This window comes from Malaya genurostris, chromosome 3, assembly GCF_030247185.1.
Source record: "Malaya genurostris strain Urasoe2022 chromosome 3, Malgen_1.1, whole genome shotgun sequence".
In the NCBI taxonomy this organism is placed as follows: Eukaryota; Metazoa; Arthropoda; class Insecta; order Diptera; family Culicidae; genus Malaya; species Malaya genurostris.
The window spans coordinates 236,099,068-236,121,204 of NC_080572.1; the positions used below are offsets into that span (position 1 = coordinate 236,099,068).

Sequence of the window (22,137 nt, forward strand, 5' to 3'; positions counted from 1 at the left end):
CTTATTTTGTCCAAGAAAAACGGTTCATTATTAATATGATCAGTATCTAACGGGGAAACAGATTGGAAAACTGACATGTTTGTCATGTTTGAACGAATGGCACACATACACAGACAAGCGTCTTTTCGCGACGAGACTCCTAAAAAATGCTCTGCGTAAGAACAGAATTGGGGCAAATATTCCTAGCAAAGTCCAACATCCTTCGGTTCGAATATTCCTCACTCTCATTTACCACACTACGATTCCTTATTCGTCTGGCCGTGTTCCAAAGCGGTCAAGGACAGCTCAGATGGGACCTTTTAACAGGTTAAAATGAGGTACACATCCGAGTGATGCGCAACCGTCCAGTAGAACCTACCACATTTAAAATAAGGCCAACCATTTAAAACATTTGCAGAACTAAGATGCTGTGATATTTGCTAGCGGACCACAAACTCTTCGGGCCCTGGGTTTTTTACTTTAAAACATTTTTCTATATTAAAGATCAAATTGTTCCACATTTCAAATAAAAAAAAGGATGTAACCGTCGCCTACGACGCGTAGGAAAGGTAACGGATCATTTTGCAACCGTTTGGGGACAGAATAAAAGCGATTATGTTTTGTTCTTCAATATACCATAATATTATTACAGCTAGCTTATTGGGTGTTCATGTGGGTTTTCTTGTTTTTTTTGTTTTGCATATGCGTGTCCAAGTGTGTAGAAATGACTTTCGATTCCGAATGAATCTGCGGTTCCTTTTGTGATGTATGCAAGCGGTCATGTCTTTTCTGCTAAACACTAACTTGTAACTTCTACTACTGCTAGGGCTATCATCGATTTAGTTTAAATAGTTTACTTGAACATTTGTCGTTTCATAAGAAAATATAATAATAAACATGGAAATAATAAAAATACCTACAGTCAAAAGAGCACATAACTAAAATCTATGCATCTCTACCTTCACTAGTGATACTATAGGGGAAAAAAAACCTAATGATACACACTTTTGTTCTTGTTTTTAAAACTTTGTTGTGTGTGTTTTTTTTGTCATTGATTTGAATTTGTCTTAACTTATATTGCAAGAGATATTTTCGTGTTCGTTTTTTTTTGTTTGTTTGTTTGTTGTTATTTTACGTTTCTTACAAAAAAAATGAGAAACCATTGCATACACTTGATAACAGGGAAAACATTCGTAAGTTTAATTTTTCGTTGTTCATTCATTCAGCTCAAACTGAAACTGAGGTGCTCTAATCTACGCATGCGGTTGAGTAGTTAAAATATCGATGACTGATTGTTCATCTGTTAGTGACCAACTTCTAAATTCACCATTTTTCCATGTTCACCCTTTTCTATCGTGAATCGTAAGAGAGTTTATGTTTGATCGGTTGCCTCTCGTTAAGTAGGTAAAATTGTATTCATACATACATACATACGGCAAGTTTTCAAAACGCTTGCCCAGGCTCTAGCACACAAACACCATTGTGACAAATGTTGAACGGAAAACCAAATTCGTTGCATTTCTACAGTCTCGATTAATTATCTGTCTATGTCTAAAATCAAGTAAAAATAATCACATCATTTTTTTTTTGCTCTAACATTAACTGCCTACACGTATGTGTGTATGTGTATGTGTATGTGTTTAGGTGCTACTAAGCTAGTTCTAGCTTATCCATTTATAATAAGCTTCACACATATACACCTCGCCTACAGCTGCTACCATTTGTTCGGTTAAGACCATTTTCTCATAAAAACAAGTTAAAAATAATTTTTGGTTCAAAAGTGATTCCTTTCTACTCAGTGTGTTGACGTGTCGTTTGCTGAATTGGATGATGAGCCGAGACACCAACCCCCAAAAGCTCAGCGACAATTGACAAAAACACGCCGTCACCGATCGCCACCTAGCGGTTCGGCCTAGCATCGCATCACTTCTAGCCGCACATGCTTTTACACTGACAAAACATTTGAGTCATTTTGCTCTAAAATTTAAACTAATCATTACCTAAAGTTTCAAGCGGTTGGTTTCGTTATGAACAGAAACATTTTTTTAAATAGCACAAAAAATGCAACATTCGAGAGCTCGAAAAAATATTGTTTTAAGATTGCGAGAGTTTGCTACCGACCGGTAGCGAAAGAGGGCCAATAATGCATGCATGCTTAAGAAACTAGCGGCCTCGGCGCAATCACCGGTGGTGGTGGCGGTGGTGGATGGACATTGAGACCGGCAACCGCTGCCAGCGCCTCGTCTGCACCTATCGAGGAGCTGTTGGTTTTGGCCGGTGAAATTATTGACGATCCACCGGGCGATGCAACCGAGGTGGAACTGTTACTGTTCACACTGCCGGCCGGCGATGATGACGACCGGGAACCCAGCGGCATTCCACCGGTAGCCGTCACCAGAAGCGGGGAGGATGTTGGGATGTTGCTGGAACCATGGTTGATATTAGCACTGCTACTGCTGGATGCTGCTGCTGATGAGGAATTGGCGCCGGTCGAAGGGTTAGCGAATAGGACACCCTCGTACTGGACACCGTTGAATTCCATTGAAACCACCAGTTGTTGGTCTCCTTTGGAGGCGTCACCTAAATATGCGATGAGATAGAAAAAACGATGCATTTTTATCACTCGGTGGAAGAAATCTAAACTTACCTCTGCTGATGAGCTTAAATTGCATACCCACGAGACCGACCGTTGGCGCTGAAGTACCTGGACTGTAGGTATCGTGCATCGATCCGGATCGGTTCTGGTGGTCACTGCTGGTGCTGGTGTTGTTGCATCCACTATCTAGTTCCGTTCCACTGAGACGATCGCCGTTCTGACGGGTTTGTTCCTGTAGCTGTTGATGTTCCTGGTGCATTTGGATTTGCTGCTGTTGTTGCTTCTGAAGTTCTCGCTCCCGTTCCCGTTGCAATTCCCGGTCACGTTCACGTTCACGTTCGCGCTGAAGCTGCTGTTGTTGTTGTTGTTGTTGCTGTTGCTGCTGGTGATGTAGCAGCTGTTCCCTCTGCAGTTGTTCCAATTGCAACTGCTGTTGACGTTTAAGTTTGTCCGCACTGTCACACCGTTCCCGTTCACGTTCCAACAGACTCAGATTCAAACTTGCCAAATGATTGACTTGGACCTGTTCGCGTTCTCTCTGAGCGGCAGCCAGGGCAGCCGCATGTTCGGTAATTCTGTTCAACGCCAACGGATGGGCATCATCAGCCATGGTCATGTCCTCATCCTCGTCTTCTTCCTCGTCCTCGATGATATCCTCGTCGTGGTGACGAAGACCATTTTCTCCACCGCGAAGATTGATTGGTGTTCCATCGGAATGGACATCGTCTTCGTCGTGCGAGGATAAATTCAACTTCTGTGGGGTCAGTGAGCGATTGTGGCCATGCAATTGATGCTGCTGCTGCTGCTGCTGATGCTGTTGTTGTTGCAACTGGGCAGCTGCAACGGCAGCAATTGAATTGTTGTTGCTACGTTTTGCCAGCGGTATTCCACTGTGATAGTCACGGACACCGGAGTGATCGGTGAAGTCCATCGGGTGGTCCTGTTTGCGCTTGATCGACATGTGGTGCGGAGGTGATTCCGCCAGATTGAGGGCTTCCCTGAAATGAAACAAACTAGTCAGTGAATAATGGTAAACTGTGACATTTTCGGCTAGCGTTCCAAAGCTACCAACCTCTGCATTTCCGGTGGGCTTGTGTTGAGCGAGTTCGGTGGGCTCGTATTGTTGTTGTACATGTTCCACAGCGCAACGCGAGACATCTCCAGTGCATTGAGGGCATCCCGTGGGGTCATCTGGTCCGGACTTTGCTCTCGTTTCATCTCCTTCGGCTGGAACAGTTTGATGTAGTCGAGCATGCGCTGTTCGAAATCGGCCGGCAGTATGTTCGGCATCTGACCGACATTCGGTGCCCCCAGGAGGCGGTGATGCTGCTGCTGATTGACATGGGTGACCAGCGATAGCGGGGACATCTGCTGGATGCTCTGTGGAATAGGCGAACGTTGAACCGATGGCTGTCCCGGGATGTACACGAACGAACGAGCGATTGAAGGAGTGGTGTGTTTTTGTGTGAGAGAAAGAGAAAGAGAACGAAAGAAAGATGAGAAGGTGGAAGAAAAAGCTTGTAAATGTGCGAGCAAACGGAAAACGATCGCAAAAACACGAGATCGATTTGCAGTTTTATTGCCTGTTTGTTTAGCCAACAGGGCGTTTATTAATGAATGAGTGAATGAAAATATGAATAATCAAACGATCAGTCAGTCAGTCAGTCAGTCAGAAACTGAGATTTGCTGTTACTCGTGATGATGGTGATGATGATGATTTTTGCAGCGGCCGGACAACGGGGATTGGGGGAACGATGCTCAAGGGTTGCTATGGCAATGTGTACACATAAATCAATGTAGTAATGAGCAGTGCAGACTCGATCCGCTTTGAGCAACTGTACTTTCAGTGTTTCACTGATTGAAAAATTGTTGCCAACCGTGATGAACATTTTCATAGAGAATCGGAAAACAGCAGTTCACTTGAAGCGTAAGTTTATCAAATAATAAAAACAAAATCGTCTGGTCATGTCAGAAGGAAAAGTCCAAATAAGAATGCTAAACTTCAAAGTGCATTGACTCACCGAATCAAACTGTCCGTAGCTGGAGCGTCGTCCCTCGCGTCGATTTCCGTCGATTGCGGCCTGCAGTTCTGCCGGTGTGCTGAGGTTCTTCTTCTCGCACTCGTACGGGTAGAGATACTTCATGTACCTGTTTGTGTTGTTGAATGAGAAATAAAAAAAAAAGAAGTTAGATATTAAAACGAGCGTTTTTTCTTCACTTCAACAAAACAGTTCTATCGCTGCAGTTCTAATTGCTAAAACAAACAGTTGGTCGACGAGGACCCCACCAGCATTCAGTGAAGCATCTCGCATTTCATGCATCGAACGCGCGGGGCCCGCGTTCGATTGCTGTTGGACCTCAGAGAAGGTGATGCATTTTCATAAATTATTAATTTTCCCCCTCTCTTCCAGCTGCGGCCTGCCGACCTCCCTTCAATCCGGTGCCGGAGTCCGATCAGGAGAGATGCTGTCGAAGAAAATGCACTCATTCCCGTCACCTCGTCAACGGCAAAAGGGGTTGCGGGTCTCCCGAGGCTCCGCACACATTCACCGCAATCGTGCGCGGAATACGATTACGCAGGCGGAGAGCCAGGGGGAAGAGAACATCGAGAACAGCGTGCAAAGCAAAACAGCATCGAGAAGAACACGTTTTTATAATGATTAAATTAAACAACAAACAAATAGAATCATCAAACAAACTTGTTAAGCCAGCAAAGCGCGAAAACGCAGATCGGAATGATTCCTCAGGCTTGGGTGCACCGCACCGCGCAATCGAGTCTCGACCGACCGACCGGGACATTGTGAAAAAAAAAAGAAAGACTTTGCCGTCGCATCCCCGCGGTTCATTCGACTGGCAATGGATAATTGTGTGCTGAGATGAGCTATGGGCGTGCAATAGACCGCATCGTGGGGGTAAATGAACGCTTGTTAATTTTTCCTTTTTCCTTCTAGATTCGGTATCGATGGACGGAAAATGTGTGAAATGTGAAATGGTACGATCAATGATGTTCTCCCTTTGGATACGAACGAAACAAAGTTGTCATTCTGCATTGGGCAATCTCGGACCATACAACTCAATTTAAGTGCACACTGTCAATACGGAATATTTTCCGAAAGAACCAAAAAATAAAGGCAAACAATTCCTTTGGTCATCAGTTGGTCCTTGAAGAGTGAGGTTATTAAATCACTGAAGTAAAGTTCACTAAAAATAATTCAAAAAAAAAATAAGTTGTGAAAAGTTCACTGGCGAACATTCTCCTCGATGATATTTAAGAAAAAAGTTCACACATTGAATATATCAGATATGATTTTAGAACAGAAGAATTTTCGGAAAATAATTTTCACAGCCATTATATCTTAACCCGTTTGAAGAATACATGAACCTGTCTTATGTCGTTTTCGCTTGAAGCCAAACCTAACCCAGTTCCCACCCTAACTGTTGTCAAACCGTTCGTTTGAAGCTAGTTTCGAACCTAGTTTCAACATAGATGAACTGAAAATCGAGACAGTTTCGAACCTGGTTTTTATATCAGATTTGCTTACTGCGAAACCAACACCGTTTCGTTAAAAGTGTTTGTTTGATTCAACTACTCTGGATTAGTTTCCGTTTTCTCAAGCTAAAACGACATTAAAATGTTCAATGCGCGTAAGGTAGTTAAAATGAAACAAAAAAAATGATAAATTTTTATCTCATGCAATTTGATGCTCTGTTGATAAGTGGATCAATAGTGGTGATGTATTCGGAATTTATTCAGCAATACCATCACAAAGCACGTTATGCAACTGATATACCCAAATTAGTTTGAATATCATAACCGCAGCGCAGGTTATCGCTACGCCAATTCAAATGCGCCTTTTAAATACTGCGCCTGTTGTGTGTTTGAGACATGCAACATTCTGCGCTCCTGTTACTTTTGTAAATAGAATTCATTCTAAACAGCGTTAAATTGGGTTTAATCTAAATACTTACGTGTAATCAACCAGTTGGAATTGAAACAACTTTCCGTTGTTGTAATTACTATTTGGAATGCGTGGACAAAAATATTGTTGTCCATATTGATCACCCAAGTTGCATCGAAAAACATCGCATTCATTATTGCTCAGTTACAATTCAGTTGCGAATTTATTCAGCGGAGATTTTTTATTGATGAAAATATAATTAAATTTGGCACGAACCACTTCAGTGTCGAACTGAAGCGTAGTGAAAATTCATTATCGAAATATCATCATTGGGGACTCTTCTCCTTTCCGATTATCTCTTTAGCGATATTTGTGTGGGTGAAAATTCATCATCAAATTTCGCTGACACAAAAAAAACACTTGCTAATTTCGAATGTCAGGGTTTTGTGTATGATTGAAAATCTCGGAAGTGTTTTTTTTTCAGTCACTGAGTTTTTTTTTAGAAAATCTTCTGAACTGATTTTTCACGAGTGATAATGAAATGAACTTTTTCTAATCATGATTTTTCCAAAACTTGAAATGAAAGATGGCTTTTTTGTCATTTGTTGCTTTTGAAATATTAATTTCACGTTAACGGCAATTGAATTTCCCAAAATTGCTCATACGTTCCTATCTCATGTCTCCCCGTCATGCTGATCAATAGAACGATTTCGATTTGTGGCAATCGCTTTCTTAGTTAGTAACAGAAAGAATTGATTTGAATGTTATGATATTGCGAAATTAATTAACTCTGCGTCTGACAGATGTGGCTATCCAGAGTAGGTTCCTAAGATTCTATTGGCTATCGATCTATGCAATTTGAAATGACGAAAAGGATGAAAATCGGTTAGTTTGAAACGTTACCCACAGTCTGACTGATGGTATCTGGCTGGACCCTATACATTTTGTATGGAAAGATAAATAATACAATCAACGATTTGTTTTAGTCTTGTTAAGACGTAGAGCCGTCTTGAGCTAGTTTTAAATTTGATCAGATCGAGAAGAGATTGAAAAAATGGCATGTGAATGCAACTATAACAGTTCGGCTGAAAAGTTCGTATCGTTTAATAGAAATACACATTTTTTTGCCAAAATTCGTTTTTATTATTCAACATAATTGCCATCAGAGGCGATACAGCGATTATAGCGATCTTCCAACTTTTCGATACCATTTTTGTAGTACGATTTGTCCTTTGCCTCAAAATAGGCCTCAGTTTCAGCGAATACCTCTTCATTGCTTCTAAATTTTTCACCAGCGAGCATTCTCTTGAGGTCTGAGAACAGGAAAAAGTCACTGGGGGCCAAATCTGGAGAATACGGTGGATGAGGGAGCAATTCGAAGCCCAATTCGTTCAATTTCAGCATGTTTTTTCTTTGTTGTTTTTGATCAATTGTGAGCTCACGCGGCACCCATTTTGCACAAAGCTTTCTCATATCCAAATATTCGTGAATAATATGTCCAACACGTTCCTTTGATATCTTTAGGGTGTCAGCTATCTCGATCAACTTCACTTTACGGTCATTGAAAATCATTTTGTGGATTTTTTTCACGTTTTCATCGGTAACAGCCTCTTTTGGACGTCCACTGCGTTCATCGTCTTCGGTGCTCATATGACCAGTACGAAATTTTGCAAACCACTTACGAATTGTTGCTTCGCCCGGTGCAGAGTCTGGATAACACTCATCAAGCCATTTTTTGGTATCGGCGGCACTTTTTTTCATCAAAAAGTAGTGTTTCATCAACACACGAAATTCCTTTTTTTCCATTTTTTTTTCACAATAACAAAAGTAGCTTCACTCAAAATGCAATATCTCACAAACTAATAATCAGACAGCTGTCAAATTTATACACGTATCTTTTGAAGGCTGGTACTAACTGAAAATGGTATGGATTTAATTCTAGTGGCGCCCTCTCATAGAAACGATACGAACGTTTCAGCCGATCTGTTATAATGATGACCGTGAAAATGTTACCGCAGAGACGGGACTCTTATCTTCAATATATTGTGTTTGAGATCACAATCCACAGTGGTCCGAAACGGGAACTTAGCAAGACAAAAATATTTTCACTAATTATTTTTTTAAGTATCTTCACAAAAGTTGTTTGTATTCCACTGGCGCATCTTGTGATGTAGAAGATCATTAGGGTGGTCCATACTTGGACTTAAATCTGGATCCTAATTTTCCTAATTTAAATTAAAAATTATTGCACTTCACAGTAAAGTTGTAAGAAATTTTATTTTGATCAAGTTACATAAATTTTCGGAGTAAAGGTAGAGTGGCTCTCAAAAAATCACCTTTTTGTGAACAGTTCTACGAGAAAGTCGGTTTCCGTAGATTTACTGAGCTCATTATTACGCACAATTTCTCTCGACAAAGGTTATCAATATAAGGTACCATTCAAAAGTTATGATTTTTTTTTCGTCAAAAACTAGTTAACCTTCTAGTATAGATATTTACCAGATGACAGATCGATAAAAACTAATCTTATACGGTTTCTGAAAGGTCATCAAATAATAAAGGTTTGAAGAGAAATTTGTGAGGATGTTTTTTGTGACTCATTTAAATTAGTGTTCAAATTGCCTATGTTTAGCTTTCAAATAAGTTTATCGAAGTTCGTTGCGTCATCATCGAGAAAATTCAGCCGATGCAAAATGTGCGGTTAGTCGGTTACGTCACTTATACTATTATATCTTCAAACCCGTCAATCTCAAGGATAAGTAAACTAGGAATGACCGGGTCATTTCTTAATTGGCTTCACTCATATCTAACTGGTCGCGACATGATAGTGAAAAAAGAAGACTGTACAACCTTACCATTCGCTGTTACATTTGCAGTTCCTCAAGGAAGTCACCTTGGACCGTTTATATTTTTACTTTTTCTTAACGATCTAAATTTTTCGAACAAACGTATAAAACCATCGTATGCCAATGAATTCAAACTAATTGTGGTAATATCAACAGAATGGTTTTGAGCAGTTCCAAATGCTCCGTCATCTCTTTTAGTCGCTAATAGTCTGTAGTCAGTTTCGACCACAATAGTTCGCTAATTTTTCTGGAACGTGCCGATGAAGGACCTTGATGTCTTCCTGGACTCTAAGTTAAATTTTAAAAAGCACATTGAGTTTTATGGTTTTCAAAGCCTCTAAGCTACTAGAATTCATTTCCCGCGTTACTAAGAATTCGATGATGTACATTGCTTTCGGGCCGAGTACTAATGGATGAAAAAAACACACTATTGTTGTGAATTTTTTGAAGCTATGCTTAAAAAAAATTTATTCAAATGAGATGCATAAAAAAAACGTATTATACGAATAACATTCGCAATTTTTTTGTGGAAAAATATTGAGAAATAAGCCGGCGAAGGAGTATTTTTGAGGATACTTTTTAGAAATCATGATTTGCTGTGTCCACTGTATCTCAGCGCAGACTTATCAGATGTCAACAATTCAAAGCAGTATAGTTATACACCAAAATCTCAATTTACGCGAGTTTAATTTATGTGAATTGAATTTACGTGACTTTTTTTACGCGTTTTCTTTGAGATCGCGTAAAAAAGTTTTTGCATGATGAAGGAAATTTTTATTTATACGTATACAAAGCAATCCAACACGCCTCAGTGAACTGAATTTTGTGAAATGTACATTACGGAATTGTTCGGTTCCATAGAATCTAGTTAAGATCGAAGGCATCCAAGAATTCCCTGGAAAAAAGAACTCAGTATATGAACACCTGACTGGGAACTTTTGCATATCTTTTGAGTGCGGTATGTTCTCGTAGTTCAGTAAATTGACATACTATGGTAATGTCTGTGGATATTCTTGTCCATCCAGATCCTCCTTGGAATATAGACCTTGAGGTCCACCAACGAAACCGACGAATCAGTGAGTTTCGTTTTTGTACTCATGGTATCACATTGAATTAATAGGATCATTGTGATGAGTTATGAGGTTGTACTTGTTCATCCAAAGACTACTTGGAGTATAGGCTTTAAGATCCACCAGCGTAACCAAGTGAACTATCAAGATCCTTGTACACGGTTCATGTACTAGTTCTTCGATCTAAATATGTCATATAGAATATCTCTTACAAATTTCTGTAGTCTCAAAATATACTCTGATGGTCCTAGATGCTTTTGCGCATAAACGAAGTTAGATTTTTTTGTGTTATTGATACTAAAATCAAATGGAAGTGAAAAACCTTTTTTTCGCGAAAAAATTGAAAAAAAAACACAATGTTTTATTTTATTTACGCACCCCGACTTTGCGCACAAATTGAGGGTTCAGTGTAGTAGATGTTTTTCTAGACCTCTACGTTTTTGTTTGAGTATTTTTTTATTGTTTTGAATTTTGGATGGTTGTTTAAAGTCAAAACTAAAATTCTACACACAAAAATCCGCCATTTTGTAGCTGTAAAACCTTTCCAAAGTTACAAAAATCGAAAAAAATGAGAGAGAAATGAAAGCCACGTGTCTCGCTCTGCGTATTACATTTCTCTCCATGCTCTCTCGCAAATGTGCAAAATGACTCTCGATGTGGCCGGGTGGTCAAGAAAGTTTTGATATTTTCGATTACAAGTTTGACTACATCACATAAAATCCAATAAAGCTACCGCTTGTTTGGCAGCCTTTCTGAGCAGATTTTATTTCTCTCTCATTTTTCGTTACGTTACCAGGGAACTGGAGCAGAAAAAATGGCGCCGCCATAGAAATACCTTCACAAAAATAACATTCACTTCATTTTTATCGCGACAACATATATTTTTTTATTCACTAATCGCCTCTGAATTAAATTATCTAGACAATGTCAGGATAGATGTTTGATGCATGCCTTTAAAGGCGAGATATTCAATGAACAAGTTGAAAGTTGCCGTTTTCAGCTATACAATTCTTCCTTCAGAAAAAAGACTTTCCCGACCGCAAAAGTCAATGAATCATTCTGAAGTTTTCCCAGAATAATCTAAAATAATTTTCTAAAAGATTATCAGTTGGTTTTTTTTATATTCGTTACCGTTTCTGAGAAATTCAGATTTGAAGCGTGAAAATAGCCCTCTAAAACACCCTAAAACACACTTGCCTTAGCCCTTAAACTCTGAAAAATAAATTTCGATACCCTTCACTATATTTCCGGAAAACGTTTCTGAAATTGTCCTATTTTTTGACGCCATACCCCTTAAGGGCATTGCAGTAAAACTTCATTCAATTCAATTGTAAACTTCACACTCTAACACACAAGCTTCGCTGACGTACCGAACGGGGCGGCATTCAGTTCTACATTCGTTTCAGTTTAACCACCACCGTCAAAATATCTCTTTCCATTGTTTGAGAGAGCGGCCTTCAAATGAGGTTCGTGTAAACATTCGAATTGGATCAAGGTAATAGATGAAAGGTATAACAATCATGATAGCTGATACAGTTCGTGCAAGCATCTCATCAGACACAGTCGACAATTGCTTACGGTCGAGACGATAGAAACAAAGACAATACAGTGTAGTGAACAATAGAGTGTACGAAATGGGCAAATACGATTTAACAATGCCTGAAACTTGGCCTACAAGGCCAAATTCAATTTGTATTGATTTCTGCAAAGTTAGGCCAGCAGCAACCGAAATTGAAATCTTGCTACATGGTGGACAATGCCATAGAAGTACGCGTGCATGACCTTCCCCCGCAGACAAGCGAGGGGCATGTTCGGGAATGTATGTCGCAGTACGGTGAAGTTCTTTCCATCGAAAGGGAAGTATGACGGAATTTTTTTCCGGAATGGCGTGCGAGTAGTACGTATGCTACTACGTAAGGCAATTCCATCTTACATCATTTGTGATCAAGACCGGATACATCCGTGTAAAACGCTGATTACGTATGAAAATCAACTGGTTACATGTCAGTTCTGTGAACAACCTGCACACTACGGCAAACCTTGCACTGAAACTGCAAAAAGGACATCTTTAAACAAAAATAAGGACAACCGCCCAACAACGGAAACTAGTGAGCGCAGTACTTCTGTTGTACCATCAAACCCACCAACAACTGCAATTAATGCACAACAAGGCGCGTCTACAGCAACTAACAACCAACCCAAGAATGCGAATTACAAGGAAAACGAAGAGAAAACGGAAACCAACAACGATACCACCGATGCGGCAATGGAGGACGAGACGAGCCACGAACAAAGTGCCCCTCACTCATCGCAAGATAAAAATGGAAGCTCCTCTCCCCCTAGAAAAAGGGTGACAACGAGATCCAACGGTAAAAAAATTATTTTATCTAATAAAAACATGGCTCATTCGGCCACGTAAAGCTTGTACGCAAATTGGCCTGAATAAAAAAAATTTTATAAAAAAATAATGATAGCTGATAGTGATAGGGGAAGATGGGGTGAAACCAATTATGTTTTTGTTATATGTAAATTTTTATGATCGTTCTATAGTAATTTTCTTGAGTGATGAAAACGATTTTAATTAGGCAACTAGTGAACATCTTTGCCAATGCTTTGTTTTTTTCTTCTAAAATTAGTTCTAATACAAACGATGTATTTGTAACTATATGACAAAATCGTCCCAGGGGCAAAATTACCCGAATTGTGTGGGGGAAAATGCTTGAAAATTCACTTCCAAATTTATGTATAGGTTGTCAATTTAATTAATAATAGTGAACACTATGTTATATCATATGGCGAATAGTTCGTCCATGAAAAGGCTAAAATGTAATCGCGTAATTTAAAATGTTTCCATGTTTTCCACGATCGGGCGTCAGTCAAAGTCCATAAATTTCATACTCATCTAATAATAAGGACATGTTTCATCAAAATTAAAAATCCTTATTCCTTCTAGCTCAACCGACCGCCATCAGTCTTTGGATCCGCCCAAGGCCTCATTCGGTTTGACATGGGAGATTGCAATAAGAAATGCCTTCAAAAACTGAAATAATCATCTCGATCATTTAGGGCAACTGCACCTACTGTCATCTTTCGATATTACTTGTATTTTAGCGAGGCAAAAGTACTGAACGTAAGCAAAAGTGTTCCATCGGGACAGAAACTAGTAGCGAACAAAAGGCAAATCGCATAAAAATGGATTCAGTTACCCTACTTAACATTATGCTTAGGCATGCACGTCTTGGGAAAGAAATAAATTTCGCGAGCGCTTGATCAATTTGATGGAACTACACTCAAAATTAAATGAATAATTCAAAATAAAAAATAAAAACACATATAAAACGATGGATGAACCAAAGGAAATAAATCATTTCTCTGATCGCTCATCCTGTCTCCGCGTAGCGTATAGCTCACGGGGCTGCTGCAATGCACTTCTCTGGGCCCCAGAAGTCTCGGGCGCTGGTGAAAAAATATTATCATGCAAGATGATGGAAAAATGATGGAATTGAAATCGGTTTTATAGCCATTATTTCTGTTGTTGCCCTCTCGCACATGAGAGAGAGCACCGCTCGAAGAATCCATCATAATTTATGCCCCTTGTCGTTTCGCGTGGATTCCAATCAACTTTCCGACAGCAGTCAGCCAGCCAGCCAGCCATCCCGTAAATGTTTGCGTATCGTATCTTCAACCACGTGTAAAATCTTCCAATCACTGCCACCACCGCCGTTTGCCCCCACTCCACCCCCTAGCGGAGACTTTACTCCACCCTTTTTTCGGCCCAAAAGTGACTGCACTCTGCGCCATACCAGCTAACCAACAAACCAACCAGCCACGGATGGGGAGTGAAGTGAAGCGAATCTGTGCTTCCTGCTTTACCCTTCCCAACCGAGCCCTGCGCATCTGCGGATCTGACCGCCACTACAGCGGTTATCAAGATCGTCGGGGATCGTCGTCGTCGTCGTCGTCGTAGTCATGACGAATGACGACGACATCTTGATGAATTAATTGACTTATTTTGTTTTGACCGTGTTTCATTCCACGCATGGAAGATGGCGTCATCCAGCTCCGTCCATGTTCGGCTTCGAGTGGGTCAAGATTTCCGCTTTTTATCGTATGAAAAATGGCGCTGCCATTAACCGGTTCGAGTGCTCCGAACTGAAATGGATCCACGTTGATTGGGGCACCACCGCACGCGGCTCAACCAACCAACCAAGTAACCAACCTATTTGCATATTTTAAAATTAAATGCAACATTGTCCAATGTGCGCTTAGCTTATTTGCCAACCAATAATTTCCAAGTTTCACTCGGTCGTAAGTTTCGAAAGAGTACACGCCGCAAGATTTCAGCTGTTCCAAGCGGGACCGAGACGTAACTTTCCCGAAGAGAGTGTTGCCAACACTAATTAACCAACGCAAAACATCGATTCCTCCGATGACTGTGTGTACACACATGCTTATTCAAATTTCAAATATTTGAATCCCAACAGCTCCGCTCTCCGTTCTCCGTTCACCCTCTCCCTCGTTGATGCGCTACAGGTAAATTGATATTAAATGAATTATTTATATTGGTGCACGAGTGGCGATCGTGCGCCGAAGTGGTTTCTGATTTGATGGTCTACCCCCCCGTTACCCAACCGTTACCGCCACCAAGTAGAAAATGCCTTCGAAAAAAAAAACAATCAACTTACTACACGATATCACACACTTGGCTGTTTGAACAATTAAGTGATTGTTTGACTAGTGTATGTGTATGTGTGTGTGTGTTGTTTTTTTTTCGCTCGGTCCGAATTCACCTGAGCATATCGGTGAGGTTGATGATAAATATGTTGGCCAACGTTGAATGATCGATTCTTCGCGTACGAAGAAAATGTCCAATGAATAGAAAGATATCGTAGGATTGGTCTTGGAGGTGTCCAGCAGATAACAAATACATCACTGAAGAATTTGATCGTAAACGTTGTCTAAATGATGTCATTTCAGCTAAAAACATTTTTCTTTTATTGCGCTGTATTACACTGCGTTCAGTGCTAGCGTAATTTAAGGCACTACAACCGTATGGTAATAAGGTACTAGGAATGGAAATTAGTACTAAACTAGCGAACCCCTGCACTCTTCGTAGCGCAATAATATTAGATTAGATGTAGAAAATCAAAACTACTTATCAATTTTAATGATTTTTGAAGAAAAATATCATTATAATGCTTTATGATAGTGGCCCCAACCTTTTTATATCGCGGACAACAGGACAAAATATGTAAAACCGATGGTTTGCCGAAACGCAAACAGGCAGCGTACAATTTACCATCCGAAAAAAACTCTAAATTCACGCTACAGACTCATAAAGATTATTGACGATAATAGAAAAGTTAAACGGATGAGAAAATGACGTTCAAATAGAAATGACATATCAGTGGGCATCATTGGAATGCGTGAAATGAAAACTTTTTCTTCATCTAATTTGCCATTCAACATTGTTGTCTCGACAACATTTGCGATTAACTTTTGGACTTTTAACTTTTTTCTGTACTTGTTCCTCTATTATCTGGACTTTATTTTGTACTTTGTGTGCTTGCTTCTGTAATTTGTGTGTTTGTTACTGTGCTAAGTACTACCAATTACTGCTGGATGGAGTTATATGTATCAATTATTCAGTCAGCAGATATGTGCTTGTGTGGTTCAGTCGATTAAACGATGTGCTTTATGATCTAATGTTTCTCGGTTCAAGTCCCGCTGTTGCTATTTATCTTTTGTTTTTCATTTCATTCGACGCTCCATTTATGTTCATCTTATAAGATGTAAAATCACAAGATTTTTTCAAACTGTGTAGGATCGTAGTTCCTCAAAAGGAATGCAATGTCAGGACTTAATATTGCGTTAGCCTAAATTTTTAATAAGTCCGGGAAGAAGACAAATTCATAACAATGAATTCAATATTGTTTCAATTGAATAGGCCTTCAAATGAGGTTCATGTAAATATTCCAATTGGTTCAAGATAATGGATGAAAGGTAAGCCAGTCATGATAACTGAAATATCAATTGCAAAATAAACATAAATTAATTGTTCCCTCTTTCAGTTTTAAATTTTTAATTTTTCGAAACACATCTCAATACATTTCAAACAGTCGAGATTATAGATTTTAACATGCTGGTGATAGTTGAAAACTCAACTCACTACCCACAGTGAAGACACGAAAGACAATGAAAAGGGTTGACCACTTGGAATTACCAATTGAGCAAGCAAAACTGCAAGTGACTAGGTACGGTTATTCAATTGACGATGGATTCTGTGAGCTTCGGCAACAAAAGTAAAATGAATGAGAAGGAATATGCTAACAGTAAACGGCCAAAAACGGGTTAGTTTCATATCAAGATTCATATCATATCAGATAAAATCAACTGAAAAGCTTATTTTTTTAATTTGAAGGGAAAAAGGAAAAAAATTGGTTTACCCCTAAATTTATGCTAGGTGCACATATCCTTTTTGACTTTGATTTTATGTTTATGTTTATGTTTATGATTATTGTTTATCGTCTTCGATTAAAAAAAATATATCGCACAGACTAAATCTAATTCTAAATTATCTCTACTCCTATTCGTCTTTTGAAAGTGTCCTTACTAATATTATAAATTATTAATTAATTTTACGTTTCGTCTTTGACTTATCAGTGCGTAGCAGGTTATGTTTATATTTTTGTCATTTATGTGTTACCACAATCTGTACCCGAGATGTTAGTTTAGACATTACACAAGTGTTTTGCAAGTAGCGTAGTGAAAGTACTGTGCTTGTTTCAAAACTTGCTTCTGTACTTTCTGGACCTGTCCAGGTATTTTCTGCATTTGGTCCTGTAACTTCTGTACTTATATCTGTACCATCTGCACATTCTGTACCTCATCTCTGTACTTGGTTTTGTACTTTCTGCACTTGTTCCTGTACCTTCTTTATTTTTTCCTGAACTTAGCTTCTGTATTTGTTCCTTTTATTTCTGTACCTGTAGCTGTCAATGTGAATTTCTCACAGTTCAAAAATTATCTTTGGATGGAAATTATTTCGAATACTCTTAAATTAGAATAATCGAACGACCCTCATGATTGCTCGAGATTAGTGAAGTAGAAGCGTAGAGTGTTTTGTAAAAATGAATCATCTGACAATTGTTTTTGATTCGATCTCAACATTTTCCCCCAAATCAGGTACACACGTACACTTCGCACTTTAAAGCAGTTTTTTTCCTGCTCTTAAAAGTCCCAAATGATTCAAGCAAAATAAAACCAAAATCAGTTTGACGGTTTATGAGCAAGAGAGTAAACCATTCGAATAGGTAAAACATGTCGATGAGTTCCCAAATCTCGGTTCAATCAATGTAATTTAAAAACAGAAGCAAATTCGAGTACATTGGACGAAACTATTCATAGTTACTCAAATGCAAATAATTTGAAATTTCGGAATACTCTGGGTTGATATAATCCGAATCGCGTTTGAGCCAATTTAAGACGTTTGGACTCAAACAAATAACCGAACTTGCAATTTGAAGCAATTGGAGGTCGTTTCGAGAAAAATTTACACAAAATCCCGTCCAAAAAATCCTTCGAAGGGAAATTGATGTAACACGTTTTTGCAGGGGATGTAAAATTCATTCATATTACTGCTGAACTGAAACCAACTCAAAAACCTGAATGGATTAAGTTCCACCTTCGGTTTTTTTCAACTGACTGTACGACACGATCATTTGAGCAGTTTCAATTCCGGTTTCCACTAAGCAACTTCAATGCATTGATGGACAAATGAATCAAATAAAAATTTCAATATCGCACAAGATATCGATCTATTTTTGGCCTTTCTCGTGGAATAATTAGAAAAATGATCGGAAAGTACGAGTTTTTCATGATGAACTCTTCGCTGGGTTTCAACCAGTTTTATTTCCAAACAGCCCAACTAGTTTATATTGTACGTGTTCTCTGCGATTGCTGAACAGATTTTCACAAACTTAGATTCAAACAAAAGGGTTTTATGGTTTTATTTCATCCGTACTCGACATTCGTTTCCGAAATCAACTAATTTCAAACTATTATCTGAAGTGACAATGCGTAGAAAACTGACTGTTTTTTCTAAAATTGTAAAAAAAAACCTTAAGATGGAATATAAAGTATGTCAAAATAATTATGTAACCTAGAGTGCCTATAACAAAGGTGACGACAGAGGAATGACAGCTTCCAGTAAGCAAACGACCTGTCAATTACAATGTAAAGCTAACAACACTATCAACATTTCGAAATACAGTTCGCTTTCACATCTCATCCAAGTCAGTCGATAAAACAAAACCGCTTTCGTTGGGGACGGAAGAAACGAAGTACAGTATTGTATAGTGAACAATACAACGATCTTGAAATGAGTGAACCAAACGAACAAAAGCTACCGCCGCTACGAAAGAATACAGTTATTGTTGACTTCAAGCAGTGCAAAATTTGACCTTCGGTACGAGAACTTAAAGCTTTGCTTAGGGAGCAAATGCATCTTGATATTAAACGTGTGCATTTAATTCAATGCAACAAGACAAATAATGTCAATAACAATGCGCACTATGGGGAGCATGAAAACATCAAGTGCAACATACCAGTGTATATGGAGGATAGTGCTATAGAAGTACGTGCGCATGATCTACCCTCAAGCGTCATCGATCCTTATATTCGCAAGTATGGAAATATTCTTTTGATCGAAAAAGAAAAGTTGAAGTTTATTTTCTGCGGTATTCTAAATGGCGTACGTTTGTTACGCGTGCGTTTGAAGAAGGCTATACATTCTTATGTAATTTTCGGCCAAGATACAATGGTTCCGTGAAAATCTCTTGTCAATATTGCCAAAAAGCTGTTCACTATGGTAAGCCATGTGAAAAACTGGACAAGAAGACATCTGCACCAAAGGACAAAAACATTTCGAAATAAATGTTTTGAATTATTGCCAACATTACGGATGAGAAGTCGTCACTCTGGTTATAGACACTCTAATGTGACCTATGCACACAAAAATTGGTTAACCTCTAAATGACCACTATCAGTATCAGCCAGTACACGCCGAAACACATTTTTGCTCGGCTTATCAGTCATGTCATTGCACTTCGGTGCAAATAAAAAAAAGTGTTTTGCGAGTAGCGGAAACTTTACGGCTGCTTAGCGGATTACTAATTACTACTGTGGACAAAAAGTAGTACGACTTTTACTATATTTCAAGCGGAAACCTTATTCGTCAAATTTTTTTTTCTAGGTTGGTATGACTACCAGTGACTTCACTGCCAAGTGTTACATCAAAATATGCATTAGTGTTTAGTGTCTTTCTGAAGTATTAAAAGTGAAATCGGTGATTTTTACAATGAGTGAAATTCTTCAACAAAGAAGTTCCATTAAATTTTGTGTGCGGAATCAAATTTATCTTGCCGAAACGTTCAGAATGTTGCCTAAAGCATTGGGTGATAGTTGTATGGGTCGAGAACGCGTCACGTCAAAACAAGCCAAAAATAAAGGTAATGTTTTATTTGATTATCGAGATGTGTTGCACTCCGAATCCCTTCCGACCGACCAAACTGTCAACAAAGAATACTATTTGAGTTTTATGTGTCATTTGCGCGAAGCTATACGTAAAAAGAGGCCGGAATTATGGGCCGATAACTCTTGGTTTTTGTACCACCGTATACTGCATTGATTCTTCGTGATTTTGGCGTCAAAAACTCAACTAATATCGTTCCACCGTAACGACCGTATTCGCCTGATCTAGCTCCGTGTGACTACTAGCTGTTCAGCAAACTCAAACGACCGCTCCGGGGAATCAGTGTTAAGTCAATTGAAGTCATCAAGCGTGAACCGCTACGCGCATTGAAGGCGATTCCGGAAATTGACATTACCAACTGTTTCGAGGATTGGGAAAAAAACGTTGAAACAAGTGTATTGGAGTCGGGGGGGATTACTTTGAGGGGGCGCACCTTTTTTACCCACAGTAATATGTTGTACTGCTGAGTGGTATAACAATCCAACATAAACTGTTATGCACTGACGAGTCGAAAGCGAGTATGTAATGTAACAAAACAAGATCCAATACTTTTTAGTCCAGTGTATTTAAGCTCGGTTGGTATTTTAACATTTGATTGTTCTGTAAATGAAAACATTTTTTAAAACAGTTTCGCATTATTAAACTAGCTTATTCATAGCACGAATCGGGTGACAAAGTAGAACCACATTCTTCACACTAAAACGGTGTGACTTCAATTGAACCTTCGCAGGTTACTACTGTCCCGGCATCGAACTGGAAAAGTCATCTGCGCAAAAGGAAATCATTAAGAAAATAACAAATTTATACAAACACCGTACGCACGTAGTTGAAAGTGACGATGCCGCCCGATGCTTCGGCTGCTTTTCGGTGTTTTGTTGGTGCGCTGACAGTAAATGAACCGCTGCCGCGAATACAACATCATAAATTATGATTATCACTTTATGACGAATCGCATTCATCCCATATTTTTTTTGAAGCGTGTCTCTGGCCGAAGAGAGGTGTTTCGTTTTTTTTTTCTTTTTAGTTTTGTCTGTTTGCGACAATGACACTATTAATTTCGTTTCGCCTAAACCGTCGTACTCCTCCTTCTCCTCCTTCTTTTCACACTCCTACTCCTGTGTGCCCGAACTCCACGAAGTACCGAGAGACGCGACAAATAGCAAGCAAGCCTTTTGTCGCAATAATAATTTCATATTCAAATTATTATCCACAATGTCGAAAGCGGTTGAAAACCGGTGAAAATTGTCGGCGGTGTCTGTATTTTTTTCCTTCCACGCCGGTTGTGCCGGTATCAGAACGAAAGTGGAACACCTGCGACATCATCATCATCATCATAATCATAATCATCCGTTGCAGACTGTCAATCATTCGAATTGTTTTGCCCCCACTTTGTTTGCGGGGTTTTATAGGAAAATTAGCATCACGCATCCCAGGTGTAAATTCGAGAGTAACTTTTGGCAAGGTGGGTGTTGGGTTTGGGCATTGTTCGAAGTCGGAATCTTCGCTTGCAAGGGGGTTTAATCACATTAGTTTTGTGTATCACTGGCTGCTCCCGCCAGAAATTAGATTTTATTCATGGATCTACGTTGGGTCGGTCATTCACCTGCGATAACTAGGCTTCGCCCTCGGGCTGAAACCAACGCAACATTGTAGCACAGTGCAGTATTCCGTACTTTCTTAGGCACATACCGAGGAGACTTTGTGTGTGTGTATTCAGTTGGACTTTTCACATGCTCACGGTCATGAACGAACCTCCCCCCCCCCCCCCCCCCCCCTGCCGCCCCCCCTTCGTCATCAATCCCAGGTTCTTCCACAACAATCGCATGTCTTTTCCAAATTGCAGAAAAAGAGCGAAAGAAAGAGGGGTTCAGTTCGCGGTGATGGCTTTCCCACTTAGCTTCGTTTTCCACGCCAAACGAGCGACGGAGCACTCCAAACGGAGTAGAATTGTTCGGTTGTTGTGATTTCAAACTGCACGTTCAAATATGTACTTTGTGGGTAGATTTTATTTGATGAATGGCTCAATGGGGCCGATCTTGATCTTACAATCAGAGAATGGTTGGTGTGTAGCATTTTTAATCTACGCGTAGATTGGTTTGATTTGTTAACTAGAAATTCGAGCACAAAATTTTTTTATTCCACGAAAAAAAAGGTAGATCACGGGTACAATTTAGATTTGGGTTATCAGAGCTGGAAATGCTCAGGTTTTGGCTTG

The 22,137-nt window shown here is 39.4% G+C and overlaps 1 protein-coding gene across 5 annotated transcripts in view; it reads right to left on the reverse strand.

The window, feature by feature from the left end:
• Positions 1-446: 446 nt before the first annotated feature.
• LOC131434713 (protein dead ringer) overlaps positions 447-22,137 on the reverse strand; it is a 290,153-nt gene continuing 268,462 nt past the window's right edge. For 3 of the 5 annotated variants that reach the window (XM_058601750.1, XM_058601745.1, XM_058601746.1), the window contains exons 7-10: positions 4,597-4,723; positions 3,648-3,985; positions 2,627-3,588; positions 447-2,559 (exon numbers count right to left, since the gene is read on the reverse strand). In XM_058601750.1, the coding sequence (XP_058457733.1) occupies positions 2,135-2,559; positions 2,627-3,588; positions 3,648-3,985; positions 4,597-4,723 (1,852 nt within the window). In that variant the 3' untranslated portion in view covers positions 447-2,134. The remainder of the gene's footprint in view (positions 2,560-2,626; positions 3,589-3,647; positions 3,986-4,596; positions 4,724-22,137) is intronic. The other 2 variants (XM_058601749.1, XM_058601747.1) reach the window with 2 other exon arrangements.